Raw genomic sequence first — 19,351 nt, forward strand, 5'->3', positions numbered from 1 at the left:
AGTTTAAAAGAAAAAAACAAAAACTTGTTATCAAATGGTACGATTAGGGCAGTAACTACCTGGTTGAAAGTTAATGATCAATATGTATTAGCGTGCAGTCATATTCCTCATTTTGTCAAATTTTGAATATTAATTATCAATTACACCAAAATGAATGAAAATAATAATTCAGTGTGAAAGTTTGTAAAGTTTGAAATTGAAAGTGAAACAATAGTATAGTTTTCATAAATGTGGTGTGGTGCATATGCCAGTTATGCTTGACCCTGTAAAAACGTGTTACTCACACATGACACACTGTCAATTTAGCATCGACCAATCAACTAAAGCCTCTTCGAAACTGCAACAATTTTATTTTTTTTAAATGTAAAAAGAGTGGATTTAACACTCTCCAAATGATACAAAATCATTATATATGCATTCCTCGAAGTTCACCTGGTAAAAACGCGTTGAATGCTTTGGAATCACCGAGTTTAAGACCGGCCAAATGCAGCAAATTTCTTGAACATTCCTTAAAAGATAATCATTCTCTCCATAATCACTCCTAAGTATATATTTCTTAGAACCAGCTCTCTTTGCACAATTTGGCAGGAAGAAAAAAAAAAAAAAAAAAAAAAAAAAAAAAAAAACCATGAACTTGTCCCCAACTTCAGTCATACAAACTTCAAAACCATTTCTTCCTTATCATCCAAACTACAACAAAAACCATCAATCCAATAAAGTTTTCTCTTCGGTTTCATGCAAATCGGCAACAAAGCCGAGTTGTGGATACAACAACAAAACCAATTTCTACAAGATGCTTTGTTTGAGCACCGAAATGGCAAGCATGGATGAGATAAAGAAAGCATATAGAAGCATGGCTCTTCGGCATCATCCCGACGTTTGTCTTGATCCGTCCATGAAGGAAGAATCGACGAAGATGTTCGTGAAACTGATAGAGGCTTATCAGACACTATCAGATCCTGTGTTGAGAAAGGAATATGATTATGAGATGTTGCTTACAAGTGCTAATTCTGGAAGAACATTCAAAGTGGATTTGAATGACCAACTTGGAAGAAGAAGAAAATGGCAAGAACAGATTGTTGAATTGAAGAGAAGGTCCAATTCTCGCATGGCTCAAAGGGAAGGATCATGGGGTTGTAGAATGAGAGCCAAAAGTTAGTTCTGTGGAATAGGATATAACATCATATATATAGATGGTCTCTAGGATCCGTGTAAATTTTCCAACAATTCTTTATGTAGAATTTTGAGACCCTTTTATTTGTTCCATTAATTCATTGTTTACAGATAAAGACTTAATATTGTGCTAGTTCCTTATTTATATATTATTATTTTTCTAAGTTCTTTCTAATAAGAATATGAAGTTCGGTTTCCATTCCACTTGGTTCATCATCATCCCACAGCAAATTACAATTCAGTCTGATGGGTAAGCAGTTTTTCAGAGTTTAAATACATGGAATACAAGCAGTTGAAATAAATCCACACAATCATTTTAAGAAAAGGTAAACTAGTACCATTAGTAAAAAGGATATTCCAACTCTCTCAGAAAGTGTCACACAAAATGGATGTAACCTACTATAGTCGCGCAACATGATGAACAACTGGTGTAAGACCACACCAAAATGTTAATAACAGTAAAAATGACATATGTTCTCTCACATCATCATATCCTCCTTTGCCACTCAAAATGACAACAATTCCTTTCAGAACCAAGATGATGATGTTGCAATTACAAGGCCAATAAGTAAAGATCCGACTGAGATGGGCAGTGTGGATGAACCAGAGCTCCCTGGAGCAGGGGCCGGTGCTTGCTCACTGGCACCTGCACCCAGCTCAGGTGCGGCAGCAGTGGATGGACTGGCTTCGGATCCAGCGGGGGATTGAGCTGAAACAATCAAGAATAAAGAAGACAAGCATGTTATTATAGTTTGCACAGAAATTACTGAAAAAATCTTCCAATGAAAAGTGGCACAGCATCATCATCAGGCTCAAAAGACATGAAAGAATCATGTCATTGGAACATATGGAAAAAGCTAATCAATTTTCAAATCTCTTCACTTTTTCTCTACCAGAATATCACTACTTGCACAACTTTCATGATGCCATAATATGTCTACAAAATTGTACAAGAAAAGGGAAACATGGTTTCCAGTGCGCCACAGAGCTCAGCTCATGAGTTCATTTGTGGGTCCAAACTCAATCGCTAGGCAGTATTATTACCACACCTGGCGTGCATCCTAGTGGATTCCTTTTATGGGGTCATGGCCACACTTGACATATACAAATGATCTTGTCTGAGTGGCATCATTTTGTCAAACCCAGTAAACAGAATCAAGTTCCTTGTACCTAGCTCCAAATTTCTCTCTCTAAGAATATGATGCCTATGAGATATGACCCATGTGTAGACCACATAAATTTGAAGAGAAGAATTTAAAATGCCAAAAAGAATAATAGAAATACAAATGACATATGAGGATTTATACCTCCAGCAATATGGCCAATAGTTTAACTCAACATTTACGCCCCTCATGCAAACCTCATTAATTAACATGCTACATTTGAACCATAGGGCACCAAAACTTAAGTTACTAGGACAAGACTTTTATATACCATACAAAGAATTGTAGCTTTGTCTATACGACTCAATGGTTCGCACGAGTTTTAGCACTCTGCAATATAAAAAACATAGATTAGAGAAAAAAAAATTTACACCCACACCGTTAGAATTAGACACAAGACAGTCCTATATCTGAACTCATAAATTACGTATACTCTGTATATGACTTTTACTTGTAATAGTATGACTTATAGGTTGGCACAAGAGTATTATCGTTCATATAACAGGCATAAACTGACTGCTGACACACTAGAACATGCAATTTAGATTTATAAGGAGGAAATTTCAACTAGGCAAAATTAATAAGATAAACCCAAAACAATGATTAGGCTGGAATTCAACATAAACAAGCACAGCTAAGAATTATGGTCATGTAGCACCAATGCATCCGTAAATTCTTACAGTTTATTATTTAAAATAATAATAATTTTGAAATTGTCTTTTGAATATAATATTCCACAGGGCTTAGATAAACATTACTGAAAAAGAGACGTTGATATTAACGCCACGTATGACACCAAACCCAGAAAAGAAATGGCATAAACAAACATAGATAAGGCTTTTAATTCAATTGTATACACGATCCACATCAGAAGAATAATTATACTAATGTAATTTAGTCTAACGGTATTAAAAAAGAACAGGGAAATCACTTTAAGAAAACAGAATCAACTCAATCATATTATATATATGGTCTAAATGAAAGCACGATTGCACAAATATTAAAGTCAATGCAGTTCCAATAATGACCAAGAATAATTGAGTCTAATAGGATGAAATATGATCTGGAAAACCCCTCTTGGATTTGAGACATTCAACATCTAGGCCTTCTATTTATGCACATGGGTTGTACAAGCCATATTAATTAGTTTATAGGTAACAATTATTATATTATTAATTATTATCGATATATTAATAATTGTGGTTGTTGAAGTCCAAAAGTGATAAACCTACACTGATTCTAATTAACAAACAGATCGGACCAAAAACCGGAAGGGTAAAGCTCTAACAAAATCAGAGTACCACTAGATTCCACACAGTAATTAAAAGGGAAAATTATAAAGAAAAAAACAGAAAAAAGCCGTCAAAAAGGTAAATTTTCCAGAACATACCAGGAGCACCAGACGGAGAAGTAGAGTCCACCGCAAAACAACAAAACCCAACCAAAAAAAAAAAAAAAAATTAAAATTACATCAAAAACCCATTTCAAAATCCTTAAAACACCATCTTAATTTTCCAGGGAAAAAAGATGAAGACAAAGATGGGTTTATCTGGGTTTTTTAGCAAAAATAATGAGACTTACATTCACAGTTAGAACGGAAGGAGCAGAGACTTTGCAAGCAGCGGGAAGAGTGGAAGCCTTGGTGACATTCAAAACGACGCCGAATCAAATTAAGAAGATGCTCTCTATCCATTGAGATGCTCCCTATCCATGTGCCGCACATTTTATAATTTTAAATTCCTTGAAAACAATGCGTTATCCAGGTGTGGTACTCACAACTCACAAGAATAAGTATGTGGTCAGTTTCACTCTATACCTATTCATTTTATGTATCTTTCATGTCCTATTTTATTCTCTACCTACCTATAATTTGACATTTCATTGGATTATGTCATTTTTTTTTTTTTTGGTTTTATTTATAATTGAGTTGTGAAATTGATTTATTTGGTCTATCTGCATGATTATGATGTCCTTGTTTTAAAATTATGAGTTTAATATGTTGTAAAAAGATTCAGAGATCATTTCATGTTTGGAATGGAAGAATTCATAATTTTATATTTAACACATATATCTATCTATTGCTAAATAAATAAACATAAAACATAGATATATTGCATTTTTCATATATATATATATACAACATCTTCAACTGAGCTTTTAAGCTTTTAGTTTAAATCGTTAATTAAAGATCATAACCTCAACACCTACTACGTAAAGTACGATTCCCAATTTAAAATAAAAATATTGATCTCAGCATATTAAAGTTCTCTCTCTCTCTCTCTCTCTCTCTCTCTCTCTCTCTCTTTCTCTCTATATATATATATATATACGTATGTATTTGAAAGAGTCATGATCTAATGGCTAAACGTTTCTAGTTAATGGAAACGTGCTAATGTAAATACTAGAAAATGACTGCATGCTCTCTTTTTCTTTTTTTTTTATTATTATTATTTTTTTTTGGGGTAATAAAAATTGACTGCACGTTTAAAAACTAAAAACCAGGAAGATAAATATGGAAACCCTTAAATATTCCTATCATGTCAATACAGTTTCTATTATAAAGTCTGTGAATGTTAATGTCAATTATTAGATCTAAAATAACATATAAAAAGCTAATCCACTTTATATATAACTCTGGCCTCATACATATATATTATATTTTTGTCTATTCTGCTCTTTGTATTTAAAAATTGATAGATGACAACATGTACAAACACTAACATTGCAGCAGCAGTACTCCTTCTAATTAACAATACTCAAATTAATCAACACACAATCTTGGATATATTTTACGCGCATATGCTAAAAATTAAAATGTATAAAATTCATGCAGAATAATAATTGTAATTTTATCTGTCACCAGTTATATATTTATATAACCTATGTATATTAAACATATGTTGATATACATAATAAATTTATATTTTAACAATTTAAATTTTTTGAATCAATAATAATTTAATAATGTAAAACTTTCAATATATCCAATCAGATCCAATCATGTTGATAGTCCAATCGTTTAAGAAATCTTATTTAAATAATTTCAAATTTATAGGATATATTTTAATATATAGTTGACGATATTCTGTGGATTAATACATGTATTTATGCAAGATAAAAGGTGAGATTTTCAAGCACGAAATTAATATAAAGTTCAATTATATATCTTCTTCCGCTGAATTCAAATCTACCTTTACAGGTTAGTATATGAAATAAAAACACTACCAAGTACCCTTTTACTAATAATGGCAGAAAAGTTCATTTGGAGCAAATAACTTGAACCTTTTTTTTTTCTTTTTTCTTTTTTTTCTGTGTAACATATATAGGTATATCTTGGCAACAATCTTTGGAGGTGTGGCCAAAATGAGCAAATAACTTGAACCTTTTTTTAAAAATTTTTTCTTTTTTCTTTTTTCTTTTTTTTTTTTTTTTTTTTTTTTGTGTAACATATATAGGTATATCTTGGCAACAATCTTTGGAGGTGTGGCCAAAATGAGCAAACGTTTTTCTGGTGAATTAGGGATGAAGGAGACTGAAATAGCAAGCGGACCTCCTTCACATCGACATGCTAATAGGGTTGTGCCGAATATTGCTAAGTATAAGGTTGGAGTGCCTCCTAAACAAAGCCTTTTTGAAGAATTTAAAAGTACAGTGAAGGAAACATTTTTCCCAGATGAACCTTTACGTTCATTCAGAGACCAATCCAAATCGAGAAAGTTTGTTATGGGTTTGGAAGCTGTTTTTCCCATCCTTAGTTGGGGAAGGGACTACAATCTCACTAAATTCAAAGGTGACCTAATTGCTGGACTTACCATTGCTAGTCTTTGTATTCCTCAGGTAATTTATATAAAACTGCAGGCTCTAGTTAATTTCTATTGTATTATTTTGGTCGCTAAAATATAGTAATTTCTCGAAATTTGGCTTTTAATATTTTTATATTAACAGGATATTGGATATGCAAAGCTTGCTAGGTTGCCAGCTGAAAATGGATTGTGTAAGTATTTTCTCATTTCTTTTGAGTAGTCAAAGTCTTTTTTTGGTATTACTTAACGTTTCTTCTAGCTTAAAAGCAGAGTTTTAGAGCGCTTACACAGTTTTATGGAAGATCCAGAAAAAAAGGTGTATTATCCTGATGAAACATTTTTTAAAGAAGATAGAAGCTGTGAAAAAAGTATAAACAAAAAGTTATACAAATTGAAGCTTATAAGCCATCTTGCCTTTAATCCGAGATTGATCAAAGGCCTGTAATCCGAGATTAACTACTATGATTGAGCATGATAATAATATATATTCCAATCCACCAATTAAATTATATTAGTATTAACTCACAACTAATTGTTGGCCATACACAAATATTATATACAGATTCTAGCTTCGTTCCACCTCTTGTGTATGCATTCATGGGAAGTTCAAGAGATATTGCAATAGGACCCGTGGCTGTGGTGTCTCTCTTGCTCGGTGGTATGCTGGAGAATGAGATCGATCCTGAAAAAAATAAAACTGAATTTCTCGGCCTCGCTTTCACTGCTACATTTTTTGCCGGTGTCACGCAGATTGTACTTGGTTTTTTCAGGTATATTTATTTGTGTCCAAAGATTATCGGATATATATATATATATATATTACATAAGGAATTAATGAAACATGTTCTTCATGATCGTGCATAAATATAAATAATATATGTGAGTTTTAGATAACTATATATATAGGACATTAGCATTTATGGTTTGTGTGGGTGCAGACTGGGTTTCGTGATTGAGTTTCTATCTCATGCTGCCATTGTTGGATTCATGGGTGGAGCTGCAGTCACCATTGCTCTTCAACAGCTTAAAGGTTTGCTTGGCATTAAGGATTTCACCAAGAAGTCGGATATTGTTTCAGTTATGCGCTCAGTCTGGAGTTCCGTACACCACGGGGTATTATAACACTAAATCCTTTTTTATTATTTATTTATTATTATTATTTTTTATATATATTATCCATATATATGTACTACATCGTATACATACATGGCTGAGTCAGCGTGGGGGCATTACGCTGGTTTTTGGGACTTTTAATTATATATGATTACAAATTTTATTTCTTTAATAGATTTATATAATATTGCCCCTATTAATTTCTCAATCTGATATTAAAAAAAAAATTATAATATATAATGTGATTTACATCTGCAGGTATGGATAAAAAGATGAATAATTTAATATTTTATTGGATGATATAGTTTATAAAAAAAAAATTTAAGAAAAGAAAACAAATTAAATAATCTTTAAGTATACAATTTTTAATCTATTTACAAATTAGTTATACCTAACAGTTAACATAATTCTTTTTAATTCTTTTTATATGAATCATGAAGGGTTTAAATGTAATATTTAATAAAATTAGCAAGCAATGAGTAGCTGAAACCCATGAATTTAGGATGTTTTACAATTTTACTTACTTTACTAATTACTCATACAAATTATATATATATATATATATATATCTACACATATATACATATATATATATATATATATATATTTGCCCCCACTAATTGAAAATTCTGGCTCTGCCCCGCATGTATATAATTAATGTATGGTAAAATTACAATAAACTTCCGCTGAACCATGGTTACTTACTTGCGTAAAGAAAAGAAAAAAGCTTTAAACAAAAAAGTCATACGGTTGATCAGATACTATATAAGCTACTTCACATTATCCCACAGTTTCGTAGAGACATTATTTCGGTATAATATATGATTGATTTTATACATCTATAGTATAAAACTATCAGGCCAACTATAATGATATAGACTATATATATATATTTATATTTCTATATAGTTTTTTTTTTTTTTTTTTGGTTTACATATGTATATATATATATATATATATTTCTATATAGTTTTTGTTTTTTTTTTTTTTTTGGTCGTTAAGAACTAAATGATTTTTAATTCGTCGTACGTACCAATTCACTACTATTTTATTTGACATGGCGTGCAGTGGAACTGGCAGACGATACTCATTGGAATATCGTTCTTGTGCTTCATGTTGCTTGCTAAGTTCATAGTAAGAGTACTCCAATTCCAGATCTATTTAATTTACCAATCTTAAACGGATATTTTCAACTTTATTTTTAAATGATTTTTTTTTTTTATGTGATATGATTATTTAGGCCAAGAAAAACAAGAAATTATTTTGGGTTTCTGCCATTTCTCCTTTGATCTCCGTTGTTCTTTCCACCTTTTTTGTGTATGTAACACATGCAAACAAGCATGGTGTGGCAATTGTAAGTACCATATATATATATATATATATATATATTGCTTTATGATGATTATATATATTGTCACAAAGAGACAAAGTAAATTAACAAAACGGATGGAATTTCAACTTTTCAGGTGAATCATATTAACAAAGGTGTGAGTCCACCGTCCATTAATGAAATCTACTTCACCGGAGACTATCTAGCCAAAGGTTTTAGGATCGGAGTGGTGTGCGGCATGGTTGCGCTAACGGTGAGCAAGATTCCTACTTAATATATACCCAGCACAATAATAATAATAATAATAATGATGATGATGATGAGGAGGAAATTTAAGATCAGCAACATCACAACTACAACGGAATTAAAGTATATTAAATTTAATCTTGTTCCAACCCTAGGAAGCTATAGCGATTGGAAGAACTTTTGCTAGCATTAGGGACTATCGGCTGGATGGAAACAAAGAAATGGTGGCACTAGGAACCATGAACATTGTTGGCTCCATGACATCTTGTTATGTTGCTACAGGTATGAAAGGGAGAAACCCTATCTAATTAGCTCGAGTTATGATCTAGTCACACACCAAAGTTTCAATTATTTTTTGAAAAATTTGACTTTAAAAAAAAAAATTAGAATAAATTTAATACAGCTTTGAAATACTTATTTTCGTTTTTGAATTTTAAAAACTGCTTTTTATAATGTACGAACATGCTTAAACCAAATTTCAAATCCAATAAAAATATAATTTGTTCTCATAAAACTGTTATAAAAAAATAAAATTAAAAATTATTTCAAACATGATTTATATACTATATTTAATTAGTATACCATTATTATTATTATTATTTTTATATAACCATAAGCTATTAGAAAGAGAACAAATAATTCTTTTTTTATTTTTATACATTCATCTGATGAAGCTTTGCTTTCAATGTGCGCAGGCTCCTTCTCAAGGTCGGCAGTAAACTTCATGGCAGGCTGCCATACGGCGGTGTCGAACATCGTGATGTCTTGTGTGGTACTTTTGACATTGGAACTCATCACACCGCTGTTTAAGTACACCCCAAATGCCATTCTTGCTTCTATCATTATATGCGCTGTGATAGGCTTGATTGACATAGAAGCAGTGATTCTGATATGGAGGGTCGACAAGTCTGATTTCATTGCATGCATGGGAGCCTTCTTTGGTGTGGTTTTTATTTCAGTTGAGATCGGTCTATTAATTGCGGTACTACTATCTGTATATCATATTTAGACAGTGGTTAATTGGATTTCAATATATATATATTTATATATGTTGTTAATTAATGAATTTTTTTACTTAGATTTAATTATGAAATGCAGGTGGCTATATCCTTTGCCAAAATCCTCTTACAAGTAACGAGGCCACGAACCGCAGTTCTTGGGAAGCTTCCATGGACTAATGTTTATAGGAACATCCAGCAATATCCAGAAGCAACTAGGGTTCCTGGCATTTTAATTGTGAGAGTTGATTCTGCAATATACTTTTCAAACTCTAACTATATTAAGGAGAGGTACAATTGTCAACCTTATTTGGATTCATTTTTTTAAGTTGTTTTCAATAATTAATCTTGGAAAATGGGATTCGTATTTCTACCAAATAAAACAATAAACTTTACCACTTAGAGATTGTTTCTAAAAAGATAATTATCTTCTAAAATCATGAATTCTATTTGCTAATTGAGCAAATATATATATATATATATATATTCAGCTAGATTTTAATATATTATTAAACATAATTATGAGGAAATTACATCTTAGAATTTTAGAAGAATTCCTTTTTACAATATGAAAATTTATATTTTTGATGAATCCTACCGTGATGACTATATACTAATATATGTATATATGCTTTGCAGGATTTTAAGATGGCTTATCGATGAAGAAGAATTTAACAAGGAAAAAAATCAGCCTAAAATTCAGCATTTGATTGTTGAAATGTCACGTACGTAAGCAATATCATCGTCGCCCCCTTTTTTTTATTTTTTATTTTTATATATATATATATATAGGAAAGGTTTGACATTAAATATAATATATACTACAAGTATTGAGATCAGCTTGTGTATTTATTTGCGTGTCTTGATTTATTTTTCAAAATTAGCAGAGTTTAATATATTCTTATTTGCAGCCGTCACTGACATTGACACCAGTGGCATCCATGCCTTAGAAGAGTTATACAGGGCCCTAGAGAAGAAAGAAATTCAGGTACATAATATAAAATTAAACATGAATAAATATAATCTGGTATAAATCAATAAAATGTTATCACATTATTAATTTGTTTATTATTAAATAAAGTTCTATTATTATTCTTCTTATTTATTTATTTATTTTGAAAGTTCTATAGCAATGTTATTGTTGACACATATAACAATCACACTAATTAATTGTTACAAATTTGATATACCTACTTACAAGACATGCTATTTTTTACTTGAAACAGCTTATTTTAGCAAATCCAGGACCAGTTGTGATTGGGAAACTTCATGATTCAAAATTTGCAGATGTAATCGGGGAGGACAACATTTTTCCTTCGGTGGCTGATGCAGTTCAAGCACCTGACCCCAAAACTGAAGAACTTTGATGCCTATATTCATACATGTATGTGTATGTTATATAATATATATAGATTAATATAGTGAGAAATTTATAAAAAAAAATTGTGAAGTACAATATATATCATGCACCTCTAATGATTGTAGATTGTTATTTCTTACACCACATAAAAACTATATATATATATATATCTCTGTGTGTGTGTGTGTATTATGGGTATTGCTAGTTATTCTACTATATGAGACGTGGAAATGCTTGGATCTGAGCAGGAGATTCTGGAAAAAAAAATCTTTTGTGTTCCCAGTACAGTACAGTTGAAATGAGCTCGAGATTCTAAGATCTTTTTGCAGAAAGTGGGTGGAAATTGAAAATAAATATGAAAATAGTGGAATAGATAACGTTTATAAAAGTGTCCTTTTACAACCATATATTAATAGCATTTATTAAATAGAATTTTCGAGCTATTGTCAGTGAGTACTAAGTTATTTTCCCCAAAAAAAGAAAAAAAGAAAAAATAAGTACTGATTATAAGTATGTTGTACAGTACCATTCTGATGTTTCTTCAGGCACAAGCCCAAAAAAAAAAAATTCACTGCTTTACATACCCTTATTTACATAGGATGTAGATCCACATTTTATGTGAAGGAGGGTGTATATAGGATCCACATATGAGTAGGGATACAGAGAAGGGCTACAATCCGGACAGTTATGATGGATAAAAAAGGGACTAAAAATGTGTTTTTTTTCTTTTGGCCATTGGATTTCAATAAACGATTCAGATTAGAGATAAGATTCTCCCTTTCATTTCTTTCCTTTCCCACCCATCTTCCACCCCATTTGACAAAGTCATTTATCGCGTTCTCTTCTATTTTCGACAGCCATCCTGTTCGACACCCATATCCATCAGTCCCAGTCTATATATTTAATTGTTACCAAAAAAAAAAAAAAAAAAAAAGGAAAAAAAGAGAGACAGTGGAGAAGGTAGAGAGCACAGTGGGTGGCTCTGTCGAATGGGGGGTGGAAGATGGGTGGGAAATGAAGAAAATGAGAGGGAAATTAGTACATTTTTTTTTGTAGATAATATCTTGATGTGTCACTGCAATCATTGCCAAAATAGTGTTTGTTTTTCTTGGTAAGATAGGCATCGAGAGGTCCCTCTGACTGATATGGAGGAAAATGGTTTTGTAGGTAAAATAATAAACGGTGGCAATTTTGTAAATTAATGTCCAGAAAATGGATATTTTAAAATATGTCTACTCGTTTTACCACCGTATTGTATACCAATTTCCTTCTCATCCTTCAAAGTTGTGCTTCTATTGGATTTTGGAAATGGTCTCCTCCGGCAATGGTAGTAGCTAGGCTAGCTCGTGGGGCAACAACTGGGTCTGGGTGTGAAGGGTCTTTCTATATATATATATATATATATATATATATATAGATATATATATATATATTTTTTTTTTTTGTATTTTTTTGGGTATAATGAAGCTTCTTTCATGTATAAATTACTCATTTAAAATTATTTTTTTTTGTTTTATTATGAAAATAAAAATATGAATAATTAAAGAAGGAAATCAACTAACCCAAAAAACATCAAATTACATATAAGAATAACAAAATTCATCATAAATAATTTTTATTAAAATAAAAAGTATCTAATAAAATAAAAATGGGTATCTGGGTATACAAGTAATTGGTATGCATAGAAAAGTTTATTGTTTTAACAAACTGACATCAACCTTACGTCCCATTGCTTAAGCCTCCGTTTGAATTGATTTTGAAACTTCCAAACTAATTATCAAAGAATTTAAAGCGACTTTTAAGTGTCGGACAAAATTTGAAATTTTTTTATTTTACAAAAATTTATATTCTCTAACAATTGTTTTTGAAAAGCAACAAAATATAGCTTTTGAGATTCTGATTTTTAGCTTCCATTAAAATACCAATTTTAACCTTTATTAAAAAGATAATATCATATTTGTTCCAGATCTATTGATATTTTATTGAACAAACTTATGATCAATATTTTTTATTTTTTTATATTTTTTTCCATTTACTCTGTATATTATATATATATATATATATTAATTACTTTTTTGGATTAAACACATTTGCTATAGCTGTGATAAAAAAAAAATTGTGTAAAATATATAGTAATATATGTTCTAATAATAAAAATACAATATTACAAGTAAATAGATGATAATAAATAATGTAGTTTTTTTTTTTTTAAATCATGTTGTTAAAACTCAGCAATATTTTTTTGATATATTCTAATTGTGTATTTCTCTTCCCCCCCCAAAAAAAAAAAGAAAAAAAAAAGGTTCTTTTAAGAAAGTATTCTGCTTTTCTATTCCATTAAAAAAATGTCAATAATTAAGGAGTCTGATAATGTAAGAGATTTTATAAATCTAGGAGAGCAAAGTGTAATTTATCAAAAAAATAAATTTAAAAAAATAGCAAAGTGTAAAACGTGTGGGATAGTTTGGGGAGGGGTGGTCAAAGTGTTACTAACTGATAATTTTCAATGTTCAGCCAAACATTGAAAACAACATTCACAATTGATAACTGACATCCAAACAATTTGGCATAATTTTTGAAAAGTTAAAAACAGTTTTTAAGATTAAAAAAATTATTTTTAAAAATGCTAAAAGAGTTTTTAAACAAAATCAATAAAAAATAAAGAATGAATTTTTTAAAACGTACTTCTAAAAGAAAAAGTAGAAGCTAAAATAAAACTTATACTAAATAAGACATTAGTAATACACAGTACATTTAAGAAATTGGGTGGACATTGAACGGTCAAACTCATTTTCAAAACTAAAAATCTACCCTACTTTCAGAAATTGTATTTCTTTCTCTCACAAACAAGTGGGATTCACATGGAATGCCTATGCATTGATCTTATCTCTTTATAAGAGGAGGAGCAACTCTCAAGAGCACTAAAAATTTGCACCTTCAAAGCATTCTTCATGGAGCCTGTCAATTATTCCATGTCCAAATTGGTGCTTTTTGCAGGCTATACAAGTGTTAAAAAAGTCCTTAGATCAAAAAACACATCATCAACCAAGTTCAATCTCATAAAAACATATTATTAAAACCTTATTTAGTAATAAGTTTATTTTTTATTTTTCGTTGTTGTTTTTTTTTCTCTAAATTATATGTAATTTATTTATTTTAATGATTTGTTAATATTAATTGATAATAGCTAGATATCTCTATTAACTATAAATGTAAAGAGAAAAAAAAAATAGTATAACTTAAAATTGTGGTAATTTTTAATTTTCTTTTCCTTCTTTAATATTTATAATTAATTGATATAGCTAATAAACTCTAACTACCATCAATTAATATTAACAAACCACTAAAACTAAAGTAAGCAAATTACACAAAGTTTAAAAGAAAAAAACAAAAACTTGTTATCAAATGGAACGACTTAATTAAATAGGATTAGGGTAGTAACTACTTGGTTAAAAGTTAATGATCAATATGTATTAGCATGCAGTCATATTCTTTATTTTGTCAAATTTTGAATATTAATTATCAATTACACCAAAATGAATGAAAATAATAATTTAGTGTGAAAGTTTGTAAAGTTTGAAATTGAAAGTGAAACAATAGTATGGTTTTCATAAATGTGGTGTGGTGCATATGCCAGTTATGGTTAACCGTGTAAAAACGTGTTACCCACACATGACACACTGTCAATTTAGCATCGACCAGTCAACTAAAACCTCTTCAAAACTGCAACAATTTTTTTTTCTTTTTTTAAATGTAAAAAGAGTGGATTTAACAATCTCCAAATGATGCAAAATCATTATATATGCATTCCTCGAAGTTTGCCTGGTAAAAACGAGTTGAATGCTTTGGAATCACCGAGTTTAAGACCGGCCAAATGCAGCAAATTTCTTGACCATTCCTTAAAATATAATCATTTTCTCCATAATCACTCCTAATTATATATTTCTTAGAACCAGCTCTCTTTGCACAATTTGGCAGGGAGAAAAAAAAAATGAAAAAAAGAAAAAAAAAGAAAGGGAAAAAACCCTCATTCTCCTCAAAAACCATGAACTTGTCCCGAACTTCAGTCATACAAACTTCAAAACCATTTCTTCCTAATCATCCAAACTACAACAAAAACCATCAATCCAATAAAGTTTTCTTTTCTGTTTCATGCAAATCAGCAACAAAGCCGAGTTGTGGATACAACGACAAAACCAATTTCTACAAGATGCTTTGTTTGAGCACCGAAAAGGCAAGCATGGATGAGATAAAGAAAGCATATAGAAGCATGGCTCTTCGGCATCATCCCGACGTTTGTCTTGATCCGTCCATGAAGGAAGAATCGACGAAGATGTTTGTGAAACTGAACGAGGCTTATCAGACACTATCAGATCCTGTGTTGAGAAAGGAATATGATTATGAGATGTTGCTTAGAAGTGCTAGTTCTGGAAGAACATTCAAAGTGGATTTGAATGACCAACTTGGAAGAAGAAGAAAATGGCAAGAACAGATTGTTGAATTGAAGAAAAGGTCCAATTCACGCATGGCTCAAAAGGAAGGATCATGGGGTTGTAGAATGAGAGCCAAAAGTTAGTTTTGTGGAATAGGATGGACCCGCATATATAGAGATGGTCTCTAGGATCCGTGTAAATTTTTTAACAATTCTTTATATAGAATTTTGAGACCCTTTTATTTGTTCCACTAATTCATTGTTTAGAGATAAAAGACTTAATATTGTGCCAGTTCCTTGTTTATATATTATTATTTTATGAAGTTGGGTTTCCATTCCAGTTGGTTCATCATCATCCAACAGCAAATTACAATTCAGTCTGATGGGTAAGCAGTTTTTCAAGAGTTTTAATACATGGAATACAAGCAGTTGAAATAAATCCACACAATCATTTTAAGAAAAGGTAAACTAATACCATTAGAAAAAAGGATATTCCAACTCTCTCAGAAAGTGTCACACAAAATGGATGTAACCTACTATAGGCGCGCAACATGATGAACAACTAGTGTAAGACCACACCAAAATGTTAAATAACAGTATAAATGACATATGTTCTCTCACATCATCATATCCTCCTTTGCCTCTCAAAATGACAACAAATCCTTTCAGAACCAAGATGATGATGTTGCAATTACAAGGCCAATAAGTAAAGATCCGACTGAGATGGGCAATGTGGATGAACCAGAGCTCCCTGGAGCAGGGGCCGGTGCTTGCTCACTGGCACCTGCACCCAGCTCAGGTGCGGCAGCAGTGGATGGACTGGCTTCGGATCCAGCAGGAGATTGAGCTGAAACAAATCAAGAATAAAGAAGACAAGCATGTTAGTATAGTTTTGCACAGAAATTACTGAAAAAGTCTTCCAATGAAAAGTGGCACAGCATCATCATCAGGCTCAAAAGACATGAAAGAATCATGTCATTGGAACATATGGAAAAAGCTAATCAGTTTTCAAATCTCTTCACTTTTTCTCTACCAGAATGTCACTACTTGCACAACTTTCATGATGCCATAATATGTCTACAAAATTGTACAAGAAAAGGGAAAACATGGTTTCAAGTGCGCCACAGAGCTCAGCTCATGAGTTCATTTGTGGGTCCAAACGCAATCGCTAGGCAGTATTATCACCCCACCTGGCGTGCATCCTAGTGGATTCCTTTTATGGTGTCATGGCCACACTTGACATATACAAATGATCTTGTCTTGAGTGGCATCATTTTGTCAAACCCAGTAAACAGAATCAAGAAAGTTCCTTGTACCTAGCTCCCAATTTGTAACTCTCTAAGAATATGATGCCTATGAGATATGACCCATGGCTAGACCACATAAATTTGAAGAGAAGAATTTAAAATGCCAAAAAGAATAATAGAAATACAAACGACATATGAGGATTTACACCTCCAGCAGTATGGCCAATAGTTTAACTCAACTTTTACGCCCCTCAAGCAAACCTCATTAATTAACATACTACATTTGAACCATAGGGCACCAAAACTTAAAGTTACTAGGACAAGACTTTTATATATCATACAAAGAATTGTAGCTTTGTCTATAGCACTCTGAGATATAAAAAACATAGATTATAGAAAAAAGACTTACATCCATACCGATAGAACTAGACACATGACAGTCCTATATCTGAACTCATAAATTACATACACTCTGTATATGACTTTTCCTTATAAAAGTATGACTTATAGGTTGACACGAGTATTATTGTTCATACAACAGGCATAAACTGACTGCTGACACACTAGAACATGTAATTTAGATTTATAAACAGAAAATTTCAACTAGGCAAAAATTAATAAGATAAACCCAAAACAATGATTAGGCTGGAATTCAACATAAACAAGCACTGCTAAGAATTATGGTCATGTAGCACCAATGCATCCATAAATTCCACAGGGCTTAGATAGACATTAGTGAAAAAGAGACGATTTGATATTAACCCCACGTATGACACCAAACCCAGAAAGAAATGGCATAAACAAACATAGATAAGGCTTTTAATTCAATTATATACACGATCCACATCAGAAGAATAATTATACTAACACGATCCACATCAGAAGAATAATTATACTAATATAATTATATATATGGTCTAAATGAAAGCACAATTGCACAAATATTAAAGTCAATGCGGTTCCAATAATCACCAAGAATAATTGAGTCTAATAGGATGAAATATGATCCGGAAAAACCCTCTTGGATTTGAGACATTCGAAACATCTAGGCCTTCTAGTTGTGCACATGGGTTGTACAAGCCATATTAATTAGTTTATCGGTAACAATTATTATATTATTAATTATTATCGATATATTAATAATCGATATATTAATAATTGTGATTGTTGCAGTCCAAAAGTGATAACTTAAACCGACACTGATTCTAATTAACAAACAGATCGGACCAAAAACCGGAAGGGTAAAGGTCCAACAAAATCAGATACCACTACATTCCACACAGTAATTAAAAGGGAAAATTATAAAGAAAAAAACAGAAAAAAACCCGTTAAAAAGGTAAAATTTCCAGAACATACCAGGAGCACCAGAAGGAGAAGTAGAGTCCACTGCAAAACAACAAAAACCAACCAAAAAAATAAATAAATAAAATGAAAATTACATCATAAACCCATTTCACAATCCCTAAAACACCATCTTAATTTTCCAGGTGTAAAAAAAAAAAAAAAAAAAAAAAGATGGGTTTATCTGGGTTTTAAGCAAGCAAAAAGAATGAGACTCACATTCACAGTTAGAAACGGAAGGAGCAGAGACTTTGCAAGCAGCGGGAAGAGTGGAAGCCTTGGTGACATTCAAAACGACGCCGAGTTGAGCGCTGCTCTTGAAAGCCTCACAGAGACAAGCAGCGTCAGCTTTCAAGACGGTCTTGAGACCCGCACAGCAAGTCCCCTCCGGTTTCGTGACGGTGCTTCCGTTCGAAACGAACGACAAGCAGTCCGCCATGCTCAAGATCAAGCTGGAGCAGTCTACGGCCGGTGCCGGAGCGGATCCACACTCTGCATAATCAACGGCCGAGAATATTGCCACCACTGCACATAAAAGCAGAGAGAGCTTTGCTGCTGCTGCCACCATTTTCAAACACAGAGAGACAAAAAAGAGAGAGAGAGACAGAGAGAGAATCAAAAAAAAATTCAAAGAGAGAGAGAAGGAAAAAAGAGAAAATGGTTTTGAATGGAATGTAGAATGTGGGATTGGTTGGGTGGGCTTTATATACAAATGAGAAAGTAGTGGAAAAAAACTGTTTACACGGAAAATGGACAGAAACAGAAAACTGAAAATAGGGAAGGAGTAAAAAAGCATGGAAAAATACAAAATTTAAAAAAAATATATATATATATATATTATATAATTATTATTTTTATTTATTTAATTTTTTATTGGCTTGGGTTCCTTGAGGACTGTGTGGGTACCACAACTGCTATGTGTGTAATTGAGTCGGTGCAATGAAGGTGCGTATAATACACCTGTCATGCAGCCCGAGCCCCGTGTTGCATGCCCAGATTTGAAAATGACATTAAACATTCAAATTCGAAATAAATGCAAGTTCTTTTTTTTTTTTTTTTTGTGTGAAATAAATAAATGCAAGTTTTCTTTTTTTAAAAAAAAAAAAGAAAGAGAAAATGAAATAGAAAAAATAATTTATTTATTT

At 31.5% G+C, this 19,351-nt stretch overlaps 3 protein-coding genes across 4 annotated transcripts; 2 read left to right on the plus strand and 1 right to left on the minus strand.

Annotated features, from left to right (window-relative positions):
- The first annotated feature begins 464 nt into the window (after positions 1 to 464).
- On the plus strand, positions 465 to 1,306 carry LOC107427537 (chaperone protein dnaJ 20, chloroplastic). Its single transcript, XM_016037919.4, has one exon. The coding sequence runs from the start codon at positions 629 to 631 to the stop codon at positions 1,157 to 1,159; it is 531 nt and encodes a 176-aa protein (XP_015893405.3). The 5' UTR covers positions 465 to 628; the 3' UTR covers positions 1,160 to 1,306.
- A 181-nt stretch (positions 1,307 to 1,487) lies between these two features.
- On the minus strand, positions 1,488 to 18,928 carry LOC107427646 (non-specific lipid transfer protein GPI-anchored 31). 2 transcript variants are annotated; one of them, XM_060820477.1, is made up of 3 exons: positions 18,426 to 18,928; positions 18,222 to 18,251; positions 1,488 to 1,882 (listed from the first exon to the last, which is right to left on the minus strand). In XM_060820477.1, exons 1-3 carry the CDS (start codon positions 18,772 to 18,774, stop codon positions 1,701 to 1,703), a joined length of 561 nt encoding a protein of 186 aa, XP_060676460.1. In that variant the 5' UTR covers positions 18,775 to 18,928; the 3' UTR covers positions 1,488 to 1,700. The 2 variants fall into 2 exon arrangements, with proteins under 2 accessions (XP_060676460.1, XP_048336799.1); XM_048480842.2 differs by lacking the exon at positions 1,488 to 1,882 and adding an exon at positions 16,070 to 16,465 and having other exon boundaries at positions 18,426 to 18,896.
- On the plus strand, positions 5,797 to 11,345 carry LOC107427629 (sulfate transporter 1.2). Its single transcript, XM_016038015.3, has 13 exons — positions 5,797 to 6,173; positions 6,282 to 6,330; positions 6,702 to 6,909; positions 7,078 to 7,252; positions 8,321 to 8,386; positions 8,493 to 8,606; positions 8,719 to 8,835; positions 8,984 to 9,110; positions 9,524 to 9,810; positions 9,927 to 10,117; positions 10,466 to 10,551; positions 10,738 to 10,814; positions 11,053 to 11,345. Exons 1-13 carry the CDS (start codon positions 5,829 to 5,831, stop codon positions 11,191 to 11,193), a joined length of 1,983 nt encoding a protein of 660 aa, XP_015893501.3. The 5' UTR covers positions 5,797 to 5,828; the 3' UTR covers positions 11,194 to 11,345.
- Positions 18,929 to 19,351: the final 423 nt, after the last annotated feature.

This window comes from Ziziphus jujuba, chromosome 9 (assembly GCF_031755915.1).
Source record: "Ziziphus jujuba cultivar Dongzao chromosome 9, ASM3175591v1".
NCBI lineage: Eukaryota > Viridiplantae > Streptophyta > Magnoliopsida > Rosales > Rhamnaceae > Ziziphus > Ziziphus jujuba.